This window comes from Primulina tabacum, chromosome 11, assembly GCF_025594145.1.
Source record: "Primulina tabacum isolate GXHZ01 chromosome 11, ASM2559414v2, whole genome shotgun sequence".
NCBI classification, from domain to species: Eukaryota; Viridiplantae; Streptophyta; class Magnoliopsida; order Lamiales; family Gesneriaceae; genus Primulina; species Primulina tabacum.
In genome coordinates, this window is record NC_134560.1 from 37,294,197 (window position 1) to 37,307,823 (window position 13,627).

A 13,627-nucleotide genomic window follows, 5' to 3' on the forward strand; every position below is an offset into this window, starting at 1 on the left:
GCTACTAAAACCGTCACAAATTGAAAAACGTCGCTACTTGCGACGGTTTTTGAAAAAACGTCGCTAGTCAAAACCGTCGCTATGTGCGACGGTTGCGTTAAAACCGTCGCTAAGCGAGGCAAAATAATGTAGAATATAACGGCTAGTTAAATAAAATAATAATAAAAATCACTATAAATACAATTCAATTTCTACAAATTTATTCATTCATCTAACACATTTCTACTCATCAACCACACTAAATATATATTCTCTACCATTCTCATACTTCCAGTTGTAGGTTCAATATTTATTTCTTTAATACTTATTTGTATACAATGTCTCATTCTTCGAGCAGCTCCAGCTCTAGCCCAACAAGCGAAGACGAAGTACAAGTTGAAGTTAATGACGAAATTTATGATCCGGGAGAAGAAATGATGTTATGCATGCTTGAACTAAACAGAAAAATACATGAATCTTCTGAAAGTAGTAACGAGATTCGACGAAGAAGAAGGTTTATCCAAAGAAATCGTAAAGCCGATCACTTGCGGCTCGTCAATGATTATTTTTCCGCGAGCCCAGTGTATGAAGATCATATATTTCGAAGAAGATTTTGTATGCGAAGAGAGTTATTCCTTCACATTGTGAATGCACTTGAGGCTAATTCAATGTATTTTCAACTGAGGAACGATGGTGCTAGAAGGAAAGGATTGTCGCCACTACAAAAATGCACAGCTGGTATACGTCAATTGGCTTATGGAGTCCCTGCCGACCATCTTGATGAGTACCTACGTATAGGTGAATCAACTGCCATCAAGTGTCTTTTCAAATTCAGCCAAAATGTGGTTGAATTATTTGGTGATCGATACCTGAGAAGGCCGAATGCTGATGATATTCAATGTCTTCTTCAAATGCACGAAGAGAAGCACAAATTCCCTGGCATGTTGGGTAGCCTTGATTGTATGCACTGGCAGTGGAAAAATTGTCCAGTTGCTTGGAAAGGGCAGTTTACTAGAGGCCATGGGTCGCCGACAATCGTACTTGAAGCAGTCGCATCTCAAGATCTGTGGATATGGCACGCATTCTTCGGGGTCGCGGGTTCACGTAATGATATTAACATGTTACGAATCTCCCATATTCAACAATATCTTGCAAGGAAATGCCCCGGAGATCAATTTCACAGTTAATGGCACTCATTATACGAAGGGTAACTATCTAACGGATGGAATATATCCGGAATGGGCTACTTTCGTGAAGGCTTTTCCTTGTCCGGAGGATCCTAAGAGGAGGTTGTTAAATGAAAGACAAGAGTCTTCTGCAAGAAAATATGTTGAACGGGCATTTGGAGTGCTCCAATCTAGATGGGCGATTGTTAGAGGTCCAGCTCGTTATTGGTACAGAAAAAAATTAAAATATATTATGTTAACATGCATTATTTTGCACAACATGATTGTTGAGGATGAGGGGTGTAACGTGACAAATTGGTCTAACGACGAAGGTGACGAACCCACACAACCTGTCGAGGGCTCAAACCGAGGATTTCATGATTATCTCCGTAGAAATTCCGAACTACGTGACTCTCAAGTACATCACCAACTTCGTGCCGACTTAGTTGAGCATATTTGGACAGAGTACAACAACAATTAGTGAAGTCAGTTTATTACAAATTTCAAAATGTTTGATTTATATGTTGTTTTTAATTATATTCAACTGTTGTTTCCTATGTGTATGCTTTCAGTCAAATTTGTAATAAATTTTTAAATTTACATAAATGAAACTCGTAAAATAATCAATAAAACTATTAAACATTTGATTTTTCATATTTTAAATAAAAAAGTCCAACATTTTTTTCATTTTTTAATAATATTTTAATGAATATTGAAATTAAGTTATTTTAAAAATAATAATACTATTTATTTTTAATAATATTTGTTGTAAAATTTTAACAAAATTAGAAAGATAATGAATTAATTAAAATTAAAAAAAAGGAGTAAGTGTAATGAAAGTTGATATTAAATGAATGTGAGTGTGTGTTAATAATAAGAAAGTGTTAATGTAATAAATATGTGGCTCGTGGATCCCATAATTTTTGAAGAGATGGAAAGTTAATAACATAGATTAATGTGCACGGATGCGGATGCTCCTAGAATTACTCATCGTGCGTTAATCCAGGCGGGCCCCACGAAAACTCTTTCCGAGCGGTCAAGTTCACTTGCAACATTTAATTTTTTTAATTTTTAATTTTTTAAAAAAAAATTGATTAAATCCAACTAACAAATTAATCTGAACATTTTAAATTATTGAAATTAATAATAAAAAAATTTAGAATAAAATAATCTTAGCTTTTTAAAATAAAAATAGAAAATAGAAAAAAATTGCATAGAAATCTCCAACGGCTATATTCTTCAATCTCATATAAATTCACTTCATTATAGTTTCAAAAAATCAACCTTCTTCCACTTTCATTCTAAAAACAATCCAATTTCTTTCAAACAATTAACAAAATTTCACCAACAATTTGTTTCTAATATCGTACAAGAGTTCTTCTTCATCATCACCATCATTAGATGATAAAATTTTCGATCACATGATTAATCGATTTTTATTTACGACAAGACGACAACCAAACTATAGATTTTTAGAGCGTTACACCGTTTTTTTTTTTTTTTGCATCAAGTGGGAGAGTCAAGCTGCAAACGTGTCTACAAAAAGACGCAAAAAGATTGAGAATGTATTGTCGGGATTGAGAGATTATATAAAAATTACTTCGATGATAGTCTCGTCTACATCGAAAAAGATTTTCGAATGTGATTCGAAAAAATAGATCTTTATTTTTTAGAAATATTGAAGCTTTACAAACCAATGTGCCTTGCTTTGTCCTATGGAGGGGTACAATCAGTATGCTTAAGTTGTCATTACTTCATAAGGTTACAGCTGTAGTTCAATTGCTTGCACTTGATGTAGTGGACAGTGTTGTTGACGACTACTTGAGAATATGTGCATGACAGTGTTGGAATGTTTGAAAACATTTTGCAAGTTGGTATATGATATATTTTTTGAGCAAAAATTTTCATAATATACTTCAAAAAGACTTAATCGAACATACTTGGAGTTTACATAAAAATGAGTAACTAATTACATATTCTCTTAATTATGTGTTTTTTTTATATTCGAGTGTTATTTTTTAATTATATTTTTAAAATTACGTGTAAGGTTCTAAATTTTAATTCTGTGTAATTTTATTTTTTTAAATTATATTCAATTTTATTTTATATCTAGATACTCATATATTTAATAAACCATGTCGTCATTGACATCGACAAACAATGAAGTCACACGAACATTCTCACACCATTTAACATACTCTCATTGAATCATCCCTATATCGTATCAAAAACTATAATAGAGCATAACAAAACATTTCAATTATTACATACATGATATTTTAATAGTTCTGCCAATATTTGCAATTATTTATTTTCAACAATCTTTCCTAATGATTATACCCATTTTCAAATCAACATAGGGAAGAATTTCAACCATACCGTAGTTTTGCAGAATATTCAATTGCAGCATCGATATATTTGATTTGACAATGAATTGTTTTAAGCATATTTATATAGATGCATTACAACATGGAAGAAAATAGCACGCAACTGGGAACACATTCTCTTCTTCCCTCTTTCACAAACACCCCATTTTCTTCTGTGGCTGCGTCTCACAGCGTCCCTATGGGAATGATAAAGATGACACTTACATACATACAATTTTAACTAATTAAAGAATGGCACCTGCCATTTGAGGAAAATAACGAGCAGGTAATTGACGGAGGTACGGTCTCAAATCCCTGCAAAAACAGGTAGAAATGCAAGAAATATTCAGATCACATGAATTGAGACAGCTCCGAATATTTTGAAACCCAAAATTTCAAACTATTTTCAGGACGAATAACAATCAAAATAATTTCGACAAGAGATTACAATTGTCTAGTGTGAGATAAAATTTGCAGAATGAAGCAGGAGCAATGGGATTCACTAGGAGATATCTTCACCTTGAGTTTGAAGGGGAGTCAAGTAAAAGCAAAAATCCTATCTGCGATCTTTGTTCGGCAAATTGGACATTCAGAACATGCAAGAGAACATGATTTACACACTGCAACAAATAAAACTTAGTCGGTACTGTTACAAATGAATTGAAGAGGATTTTATTACATCAAATAAAAAAGGAAACACATTAGGATCCAATAAGGAGTGGAACGTACAGCAAAAATGACGACACGGAAGAAGCATTGCAGCTGTAGGTGATTCAAAACAGACTTTACACACATGATAATTTGCATCTCCATTCCCAGTGTACCTATGTTCTTTGTCCTTCATCTCCTGCATTCGAGCCTGAAGGGTTTTGAAGGAAAGGATAAGAGCATGTAGTTTTTCTTGCCTAATGAATAGCTTGTTAGTAAATCAATTATTCGACTTTTTTTCAAACCTCTCTTTAACTGATAACTAAGAGTGTCAACGTTTACTGAGTCAAGCTAATAAAATTTCACCGTCGGCGGCTTTTAAGTTACTCATTATTTACTAGTATGACCCGACAAAAATAAATCCAAGAAGATAGCTAAAAATAGTGAAAGCTAGTTTCAGGCCACCTCAAGATAACGAGCAACAACATAAAGTAGTAAAAACACAACACCAACAACAAAGATGTTAATGGAGAAGTCAAATGAACAGTTTAAAAAGTGAGGGAGTTACTTTTAACCGGACAACAAGAGGTTCTTCTTTGGGAAAGTCAGAAGCGGGTGTTAAATTATCTTGAGCTTGCCGTTCCTTGAGAACTCGATCCTCACAGTCAACATCATCAACTTCTAGATCTTTTACTTGATTTATATCCCCATTCTGCGTGTCATTAATCTTTGACACTTGAGTAACACTCCCCTCTTTCTTTAGCTGTGCAACCAGCACCCACATGTTTGCCAAATCATTTTCTAGAGCCACCTCCCTCTTCTTTGCCTCTTCAATCATTCTCCGGTATTCATCTTCCTTTACTTCCTTCTCACCCAAGGCAGCATCAAGAGCGGCTTCCCGCTGTTTTCTAGCTTGCAACTCCATTTTCAGATCATCGAGATCAAGATTCCACAGGTCAAAATCGTCATTACCCATACCAGGAACATCATTTGATCGACTAGAAAATCGACCTCTCCGACCAGTTCTTTGGACGTCATTGTGCTTTCGGTTCCCACCATTAACAGCATGAATGTTGAAACTTCTAGGGCTCAAGTCCCTGGCAGCCTGTAATTCTTTTTCTAATTTGGAATTTTGTAATGACAACTTTGTAACCTCACCAGCTAAATTCTTTAGCTCAACCGCAGCGGCAGATGCTAGTTCCTTAGCATAAGAAGCTTCCTCGGATAATTTCTGATTTTGTGAAAGTAACCCACTATGCTCCTCTAGAATCTGAACACGTTCTAGCTTTAGTTTCTGATTCTCAACTTCCTGTTCAGCAGAAAAAAACTTGAATCCAAATTCCAAAAGCGACAGGGAGCACTAGAATGTTGCTCTTTACAAATAAATAAATAATCAATGTTTTGACAAAAAACGAAGACATCTATCAGAAGAAGATGATAGCACATAAACATCAACAGTTGAACAAAGCAACACCATATCATCAAAACCAAGTGTGAGAAATCTTCGCCTGTAATGCTTCAAACATCAATAAACATTCAATCTTAAACTCCAAAAGCGACATGCGAGTGTGAAGAATCAAACAAGCGGAAAAAAAAAGAGAGCTACATTATGATATCCCATCTAACGTGGAATCAAATGGAAAGGACCATTTTATGAACGTTGGTTAAGGAATGCATGCACAACCAAATGATTGAACTATTGGAACTAGTGGGTTAAAGACCTCAATTCAGGTTGCAATAGCTATGTCGCGCAGCAATTTAAGTGTGACTACCAGTATCCTGGTATAAAGTCTGACCGTTGGGAAACATTTGGCATTGAGCTGCAACAGTATTCTAGGGAGGTCCAAAATACTTAAAATAGAGCTACAAAGCCATTATAGTGCAACGAGTGCTGGTTATAACCGTGTCGGTTGTGGGGCTAGATTTGACTCAGTTAATAACCACATTCATAGGACATTTTACCAACCGTGAACTAATTTTCAATAGCAATGAGAAATGTGAACCAAAAGCGACTTGGGTTCATATATGTGGCTTTTAAGCTAATAAATTCAAAAGATAGCTTGTATCAAATACTCTTTCAGAGATTCTTGAGCATCTAATGTTCTCATAAAAGGAACAATTAATGTTGCAGATTTATAATGAAAACTATTTATAATAGATCTAGACGTTCAACTGCAAAACCCACATCACATGATCAAAAGTACACCACTGTCTCATTTGCCAAACAGAAAATTTTCAATAATAATTTAAGCCTTTCCCGACATGACATCAAGCTTGCCATTATTGACATCCAAAATATAGAATACCACAATTATTGCACACACAAAAAAAAATCAAGGAGCATTTTACCTTTGAATGAATTTCCATTCTCAATTCCTCAGCATATTCATCAGATACACCTGGATAAGAGGGGGGTGGAATCTTTTCCACTGAGACAGAAGCTAGTTGCTGCTCTAGGTTTTTAATTTTCTCTAGCAATTCCTCATTTTCGGCACACTGGCAGTAAGAATAGAACCAACTTCATTGAAGGGTACAGAAAAAAGTATTGGTATAACCATCACGGAAGCAATCACAACTAAGTAAAAATAGTTCAAATTTTTTTATGTTTGACCTTGTTCTGCAGCTGCTCTTGAAGCACACGGTTGTCTGCGGATTTAATCTGGCATTTCAAGATTATTAGAGCTTAAGGATTAAGATAATTCGTTGCTCTTGTACAGTAATAAAAGGAAACTGTAAAACAGATATTTCCAGGGAAGAAACAGTAAGAGCAAATGCCAGATGATAGGTGACTACAAAATACATTGCAAAGACAAAATATGATGAAACAGTAAAAAATAATGCAAACCTCTAGCTCAAAACCCTTTTCACTACACTGAGCCATCAACTTCATGACTGTCTGTTAAAGAAAAACAAGCAAATAAATTCGCAATGATATCCAAAAATATAATCAGAGAGTTAAATGGTATGATTCTTTTGAAAGGGGATAATAACCTGCTGCATTTCAACCATCGATGCATTAGCAACAGAAGCCTCACCACTCTCAACTATACGCTGTTCCAAGACCCTCATCTGCTTTCTCTTTTCTTGGATTTCACACTCCAAGTTCTGAATCTGTCCATTAGAAGAAGAAAGTGAAAATTATGTATGCTCCACATCTCATTATCAATCATTATAAAAAAATCCCGCAGGGAATCAAAACAGTGAAACCTCCAAATTGAAGGTGGAATCTACTGAAACGATATTAATCATAATTTTAAAGAATGAGAGAATACCTGAGCTTTTGAACTTTCAGGATCATTAATGGACTGTTCCACCAGCCGCTTTAGGGAACTGGTGCTGAATGCAATTTCTCCAGCAAGCATCTTAACTTGCTCAACAATGAGGTCCATCTGATCTGACATTGTCACTCCATCCTACAAACAATAGGGACAAAAACATCTGCTGAGAAAGTATCAGATTTATCAAGATTTCCTTAATAAACTGCAAAGTCTAACAATGAACTTTAGATGTGAGACAATCATCATTTAATGGTAAAATAAAAAACCAGAATGTCAAAAAGCAATGTGAGACCAAAAGAACAGCTATCGAACAAGTATTGCATGTTATAAATTTAGAAACATAATTACCCGTAGCGACACCACATAAATATATTATACTAATGTAGAAGAAAAAAGTTGGAACATACTATGGGTAGTTTAGTCGCACAGGAAAAACCACTGATTAGTTCACCCGCCTGAGTTGTTTCAGTTATGGTGCTGCCAGCTTGCGATATATCATCGTTCCACTTGCTGGATGATCTTCTGTGTTTATTATCATAAGCATCTGATGTGATAGTTAAAGCAGAAGGTGATAATACACGATTCTGGCTCTGCCCTTCAAGTGTTAAAGACCCATCACGCAGAATATCCAACTTCTGCTAGATAACAACCAGAAAAAGATGTATGAACCATGATACAGAAGCTAATAGTTTTCTTTTATGTTAAGCAGGTGAAGCACTTGGATGCATTGAATTACAGGTTCAAGTCAGTAGTACTCACTGCTACACGTCAAGGATGAACTAGAGACTATTAACTCAGGATTATATTAGAATCACACAGAAGATTATTTGAAACTGTAACATGGTAATCTGGCAAACAGGCCAATATTTATAAATGCTTCGATATGACAGTGGTTTGATGGAAAAATCGAATCAATAACATTACATGAACTGATAAACATGCCTAGAAAAATTCAAACGAGAAAAGCAGAGAAGGCAATGTACGTCATCTTCAGAAGCAGAATGACTTCTTTGATGTGAGGGCATGTCATTCAAGTATACCGGTATACTGTTTTTGGAGGAAACAAGTATTAATTTGGTTAGCCTTTGAATTCTGCTCATTAAAGCAGCTTTGGCATCTTCTTCCTCCTCCAATCTCGATTGCATTTTGACTTGCCCTGCTTCCAACTATAAAGAAAACAAAGATTGCGTAATAATGCAAGTTGTCCAAAAGGTCACACTAAACGCATACTAAAAATCAAGAATACAAATATAAGGCATTAAATTTGCAGGCTGCTCCTAAACCATTCAACTTCCTACCATTTTAAAAGGTAAGAGTCGTAATACCTGTTGTCTTAAGACAATAATTTCTTCATGGTCGACACCAACGAGCACTCCCCTCTTGAGTTGATCGAGTTCTTCTTTGAGACATGATATTTCTCTTTGATACTTCTTGATCAGTGATTTTTCATCAATTATCTAAACATAGAAACAAATATGATTTTATCGAACTTTATTTTTTGTCTAAAATAGGACCAACTACTAAGCAGACAGGTAATATACGCACCCTATTACGTGAGGCGTATATTTCTACACGTTTTGCCCTGCTGGCAAATTTTAACGTGTTGTGGGTTTCCTCCAAATTACTTGAAGCCGGAGTAATAGTACATATAAGCTGGAAAATACAAATAAGAATTAAGATCTCAACGAATAAATAAGTTAAGCTAAGTTTCCCACGAGCATATTCCCATTATAGAAATTTCAAAATAATCGATTGGTTGAGACAACTCATGTACATAAGAAACCATAAGGCGTAAGAAGAAAAGTGTCAAAAAAACATAGTTTCAAAGTAATGAAAACATGAACTAAATAAATGTCACGCGATTCAAACAAAATTAGAATCTGGTTCGGGAAAGAAGTAATACAAAGTCAATTGTTTACTATGCTCACCGATACATGTCCATGACCACTTAGTGAAGATTGTAGAAGTCTTGTAAGCTTTGAATCCCGATAAGGAACGTGTGATGCCCTCCCTTCACTAAGTTTTCCAATTACCTACACATCAGATAAGGCATCAAAACATCAGAGCTTGAGATTGGGAAATTTAAATGTGCAAATATCGTAATTCAGAGGACAAAAATTTTGATGCAGAAATACATGGTTGATGAAAGATTGCTTGTTTGAGTCAGTTGTGTATCAACAAGTGTAGATGTGGTAGAAAAGAGAAAAGTGGAGGTCGAGTTCAGATACTCACGGTTCCAAGAGTCAAAAGACTTTTATTGATGTATGATCCTTCCTTTCTACGTAAGCCGGTTGTTTCAGTTTTTGAGCTTTCAGATCCGGCTAAATCGATGAGGTTCTAAACAAAATAGAACAAACCACTTATACATGAGAAATTTAAGAATCCTCCCGGGCGATATCCCAGACAATGAACATACACATACCAACTGAGAGAATATTACACCATCATACTCATCTCCATGTGCACCACTTTCAATCATCTGCAAGGAAGATAGGTGATTGAAAATTGAACGTCATTCATGAATGTAAATTGCCCCCTTACTGTTATGGGGATATTTGAGTTAAACCACTGATCTCAAAGAAATAAACACCCTTACCAATGTAAAAATTGTATGACTCCTGCTGCTGAACAGATTAAAATTATTTGATCCAACATGTCGATGCTCTGTAATTACATCCGATAAAGGTCAAATAACTTATTAACCATTCAAACAAGCCGTATGTGCTCTAAAGATGTAAAAGAGAGGCAAAAAGAAAAGAAAAAAGAAAATAAATAAGTAACAATGAAAAGAAAACCCTAGTTTTAATTTAAGCCTAAAACTACATTAGAGAAAACACTCTAATGGACTGTCCGTGAAAAAGAAATTATAAAAACAAAAAAACTGTAATAATCACCTTCTCCTGCAGCAATGAATGAAAGAACATGTCCAGGGGACAAAACAACTTCTTCTTTTATACCTTCAACGTAAGTTCCCTGAGCAAATACAACATTATGATAAAAGTCTAAACAAAACTGAGAATTGAGAAAATGCAGATTAATGACCATGGGATAGAGCTATCAGATAAGTGTGAGTTCAAAAGAATCATGTGCTCAAAGCTTCCAAAAATGAATTCGAGCAGATCAAGAAATTCAGGCATAACAAAAAAAAGAAAAGGAAAGAAATTCATGCTTAAGGCAAATAATTCCAAAAGATCATTGGCATCATGTCAAGGATTTATGAAAGTTACACAGAGAGCACTCAAAATAACCATAATGGAAGAGGAGAGACGAGAGCTGTGAAAAGAACCTGTGAATCTTCTCTAACACGCAAATTCTGGCCGGTTGGGTCCAACAAGTCATTAATAACCTAGCACCGGAAAAATGTGAGAAATTTATCATTGGACATGAAGAAACCATATAAAATGTAATTAACCTAACTTAGAACTGATTATTGGATTGTACTCCTCAATGTTGAAATTGACGAGAATGACAAATCTGCACTTCTAGTGTAACATTTACCAATGGTGACAATCATCGCACTAACCTCATTGTAGATTTCAAGATATGACACACGGAGTAAGAATTCACGGCCTGGAGTCTGAAGAAAAATCAATGTCAGCCATCAACTAATAAGGGAATTTCATTGTTTATCAAAAATGGGGCACATGTCGGTGGTATCTCAAATGAAATTAACAGAGTAAAATGTCTAAATATGGTAGCAAGGAAACTTACGTCTTGGATGATGCTGAATACATCCTTTATAGCCAATGGTATGATCCCAGGAGAATTTTGATCTCCCTGACAATAATATTTTTAAAAAATAATGAAATACATAGGAGTGCGTTCAGTCATTCTGTTTTCATAGGTTGAAAATTGTAAAATTTCATTAAGAGACTAGAAAAGCAAACAAAAGAAGACAGATAAAAATATATAAATCGGTAATCATAACCAATGAAGTTTTGTCCCTCATCGAACATCTCATGCTCCTTATTCTAGATGGTAAGACCTTTACACTCATCTACCTATCCATTATAATGACTGGTTCTATGCAGCTTTAAATATATCACACGCCATTTGTTCATCCAGTAAAATCTCAAAAGTCGAACATGAATGAGTGGACAAATGATCAATATAACTAATCGCTATAGTATCACATTGAAATACAGATAAATCAGTGTGACCAGATCACCAGAACAATAAGTGCCAGTTTTGAATTTTATTTCATTCAAATTTTGAGTGGTGAATATAAAGTTTAGAACTCATTATATGGGAGGATACAACTTACATGCATAGTATGGGTCTTTCCACTACTGGTAACACCATAAGCAAACACGGTTCCTGCATATTGACTCAACCAATATTAGATGGAAACAGAACTTGCTACTGCAAGCAGACATCATTTGACACAGAAGAGTACAATAAAGAAGATAATTTAACAATATAAATGTGAACTCTAGCTTATCGTTGATCAATCACCGGTATGGAGTTGTCATCAAAGAAAAAGTATTGACAAGCGCTAGCCCGTTAGTCAACTTACCAATTCATAGTTCAACTTTTAATCAGGAAATTTCAATTTGCAAAAGTAAAATCAAGTTGAACATACCATTCACACCCTCCATCGCAGCCTTAACTACAGGTCGAGCAGCTATATCATACACATCTGGGGTTGCTGTATCAGGCCCGAAGACTTTATCTGTAACAAGAATAATAGAAAAACTTCAGGGGCTCATATTCTCATTAGTTGGACAACAAATATTCCATTCTGAAACTGGTAATTAGTGTTTAGGGTTAACAAATAGGGACAAAATCCCACGCGCCGAGACTTCAAAAAGAAATACTATTCAAGGCTATTGATTTAGCATCATTTCAACTTGAGCATGCCTATGATGATACACTATGTAATGAATGGTTTTGCAGCTCCTAAAAATTCAAATGCAACTTGAAACCATAATCAGACATCAGATTCTGAACAACGTTATCATAATAATTTAAAACGAAAGGAATAATAGCAAAGAAGTTTACCAAATCCATATGCAGTAATGGGATTATATTCATTCCTCACGATTTTGTCGTCATCTGCATACCAAGCGACCTCCTCACCTCTCTGATGTTCTCGTTCACTGCAACGGAAAAAGAAATTCAGACAAATCCAAGTCAATCTCATTTCTCACAAAGGAAAGCAGGCTCTCAATATTTCTTGAAATCCAATGGAACATGCTAGAACTAAATTCAAGTTAGATCTATCGTTTAATTCAAATTCACCTCATAGGCCGAAATCTTATCGTCACCAAAATGCTATCCCCCGATCTTGAAGCATTCTCCAGTGGCTCCCCAATCATCTGCTCTTCCATCGACGGATAGCTAACCGGCGTCCTACTTTGAGAATAATCTCTAGTATTTTGGCTAGGCGTCGTGGATCTGGATCCATATCCACCACCTCCTCCACCACCGTAAAGCGACGTCGCGGAGGAGGAGCTCGATTTCGGTATAAAACGACCATTCATCATTGACGAAGATGAAGATGTAGAGGAGTACGGGCTCGAATGTTTCCCATAATGGAAAGGCGAACTGCTCCTCCCTCTAGAAGTCGACGCCGCCATTCTTGAACGGATCAAAATCGAAAACCAATTCCCCAATCTACAACTCCAATACACACATCCTGATACAGAACCCTTCAAAAATCACATAACGCATACGCGCAAGTCGAGAACACTGCCCGCATTTCAAAATCTTTGATCCACTTCCAGCATAATCCACCGCGCGAAAGAATCTCCACTGCGTCAGAGCGCGTAGTTACACATATTCATCCATGTATGTGTACATTCTGTTGTGTGCGTGTATTCTGTACACACACACGCACGCACACGCGCGCGCGTTTGTGTGAAGAGCTGCGGCTGGAGAGAGAAGCGATGAGAAAACCGGTGACAAGTGAGAACGATGGGTTTTGAATTTAAATGCATTTCGAATTATTAAAAATAGTGGGGGATTTTGAATTGGCAAAATTATTTTAAATTAAGTTACTTTGCCAGAGAATTTTTGCTTCTGTCAGAGTGAATTATTAAAATTTGATATTATGTGTACTGATTATGTTTCCTGTGTTTTTATCGATGAAGTGACACTCATTTATTATATGTGATAAAAATATATCAAAATTGTACATTCATTATGTGAGTTTCATCTCACCATTTGATGGAGAGGGGACAATATATCA

General features: G+C 35.5%; 2 protein-coding genes across 2 annotated transcripts; one reads left to right on the forward strand and one right to left on the reverse strand.

Annotated features, from left to right (window-relative positions):
- The first annotated feature begins 317 nt into the window (after positions 1–317).
- Positions 318–1,626, forward strand: LOC142519821 (protein ANTAGONIST OF LIKE HETEROCHROMATIN PROTEIN 1-like). The gene is made up of 2 exons (XM_075622844.1): positions 318–1,083; positions 1,136–1,626. Exons 1-2 carry the CDS (start codon positions 318–320, stop codon positions 1,624–1,626), a joined length of 1,257 nt encoding a protein of 418 aa, XP_075478959.1.
- Positions 1,627–3,509: 1,883 nt separating this feature from the next.
- On the reverse strand, positions 3,510–13,368 carry LOC142517678 (kinesin-like protein KIN-7D, mitochondrial). The gene is made up of 25 exons (XM_075620056.1): positions 12,679–13,368; positions 12,439–12,536; positions 12,020–12,109; positions 11,702–11,754; positions 11,149–11,214; positions 10,961–11,014; positions 10,724–10,783; positions 10,332–10,410; positions 10,034–10,101; positions 9,860–9,916; positions 9,670–9,774; positions 9,366–9,470; positions 8,983–9,090; positions 8,763–8,894; positions 8,421–8,603; positions 7,845–8,072; positions 7,432–7,572; positions 7,151–7,270; positions 7,005–7,055; positions 6,771–6,818; positions 6,509–6,655; positions 4,728–5,468; positions 4,241–4,370; positions 4,031–4,131; positions 3,510–3,826 (listed from the first exon to the last, which is right to left on the reverse strand). Exons 1-24 carry the CDS (start codon positions 13,014–13,016, stop codon positions 4,049–4,051), a joined length of 3,285 nt encoding a protein of 1,094 aa, XP_075476171.1. The 5' UTR covers positions 13,017–13,368; the 3' UTR covers positions 3,510–3,826; positions 4,031–4,048.
- Between the last annotated feature and the right edge of the window lie 259 nt (positions 13,369–13,627).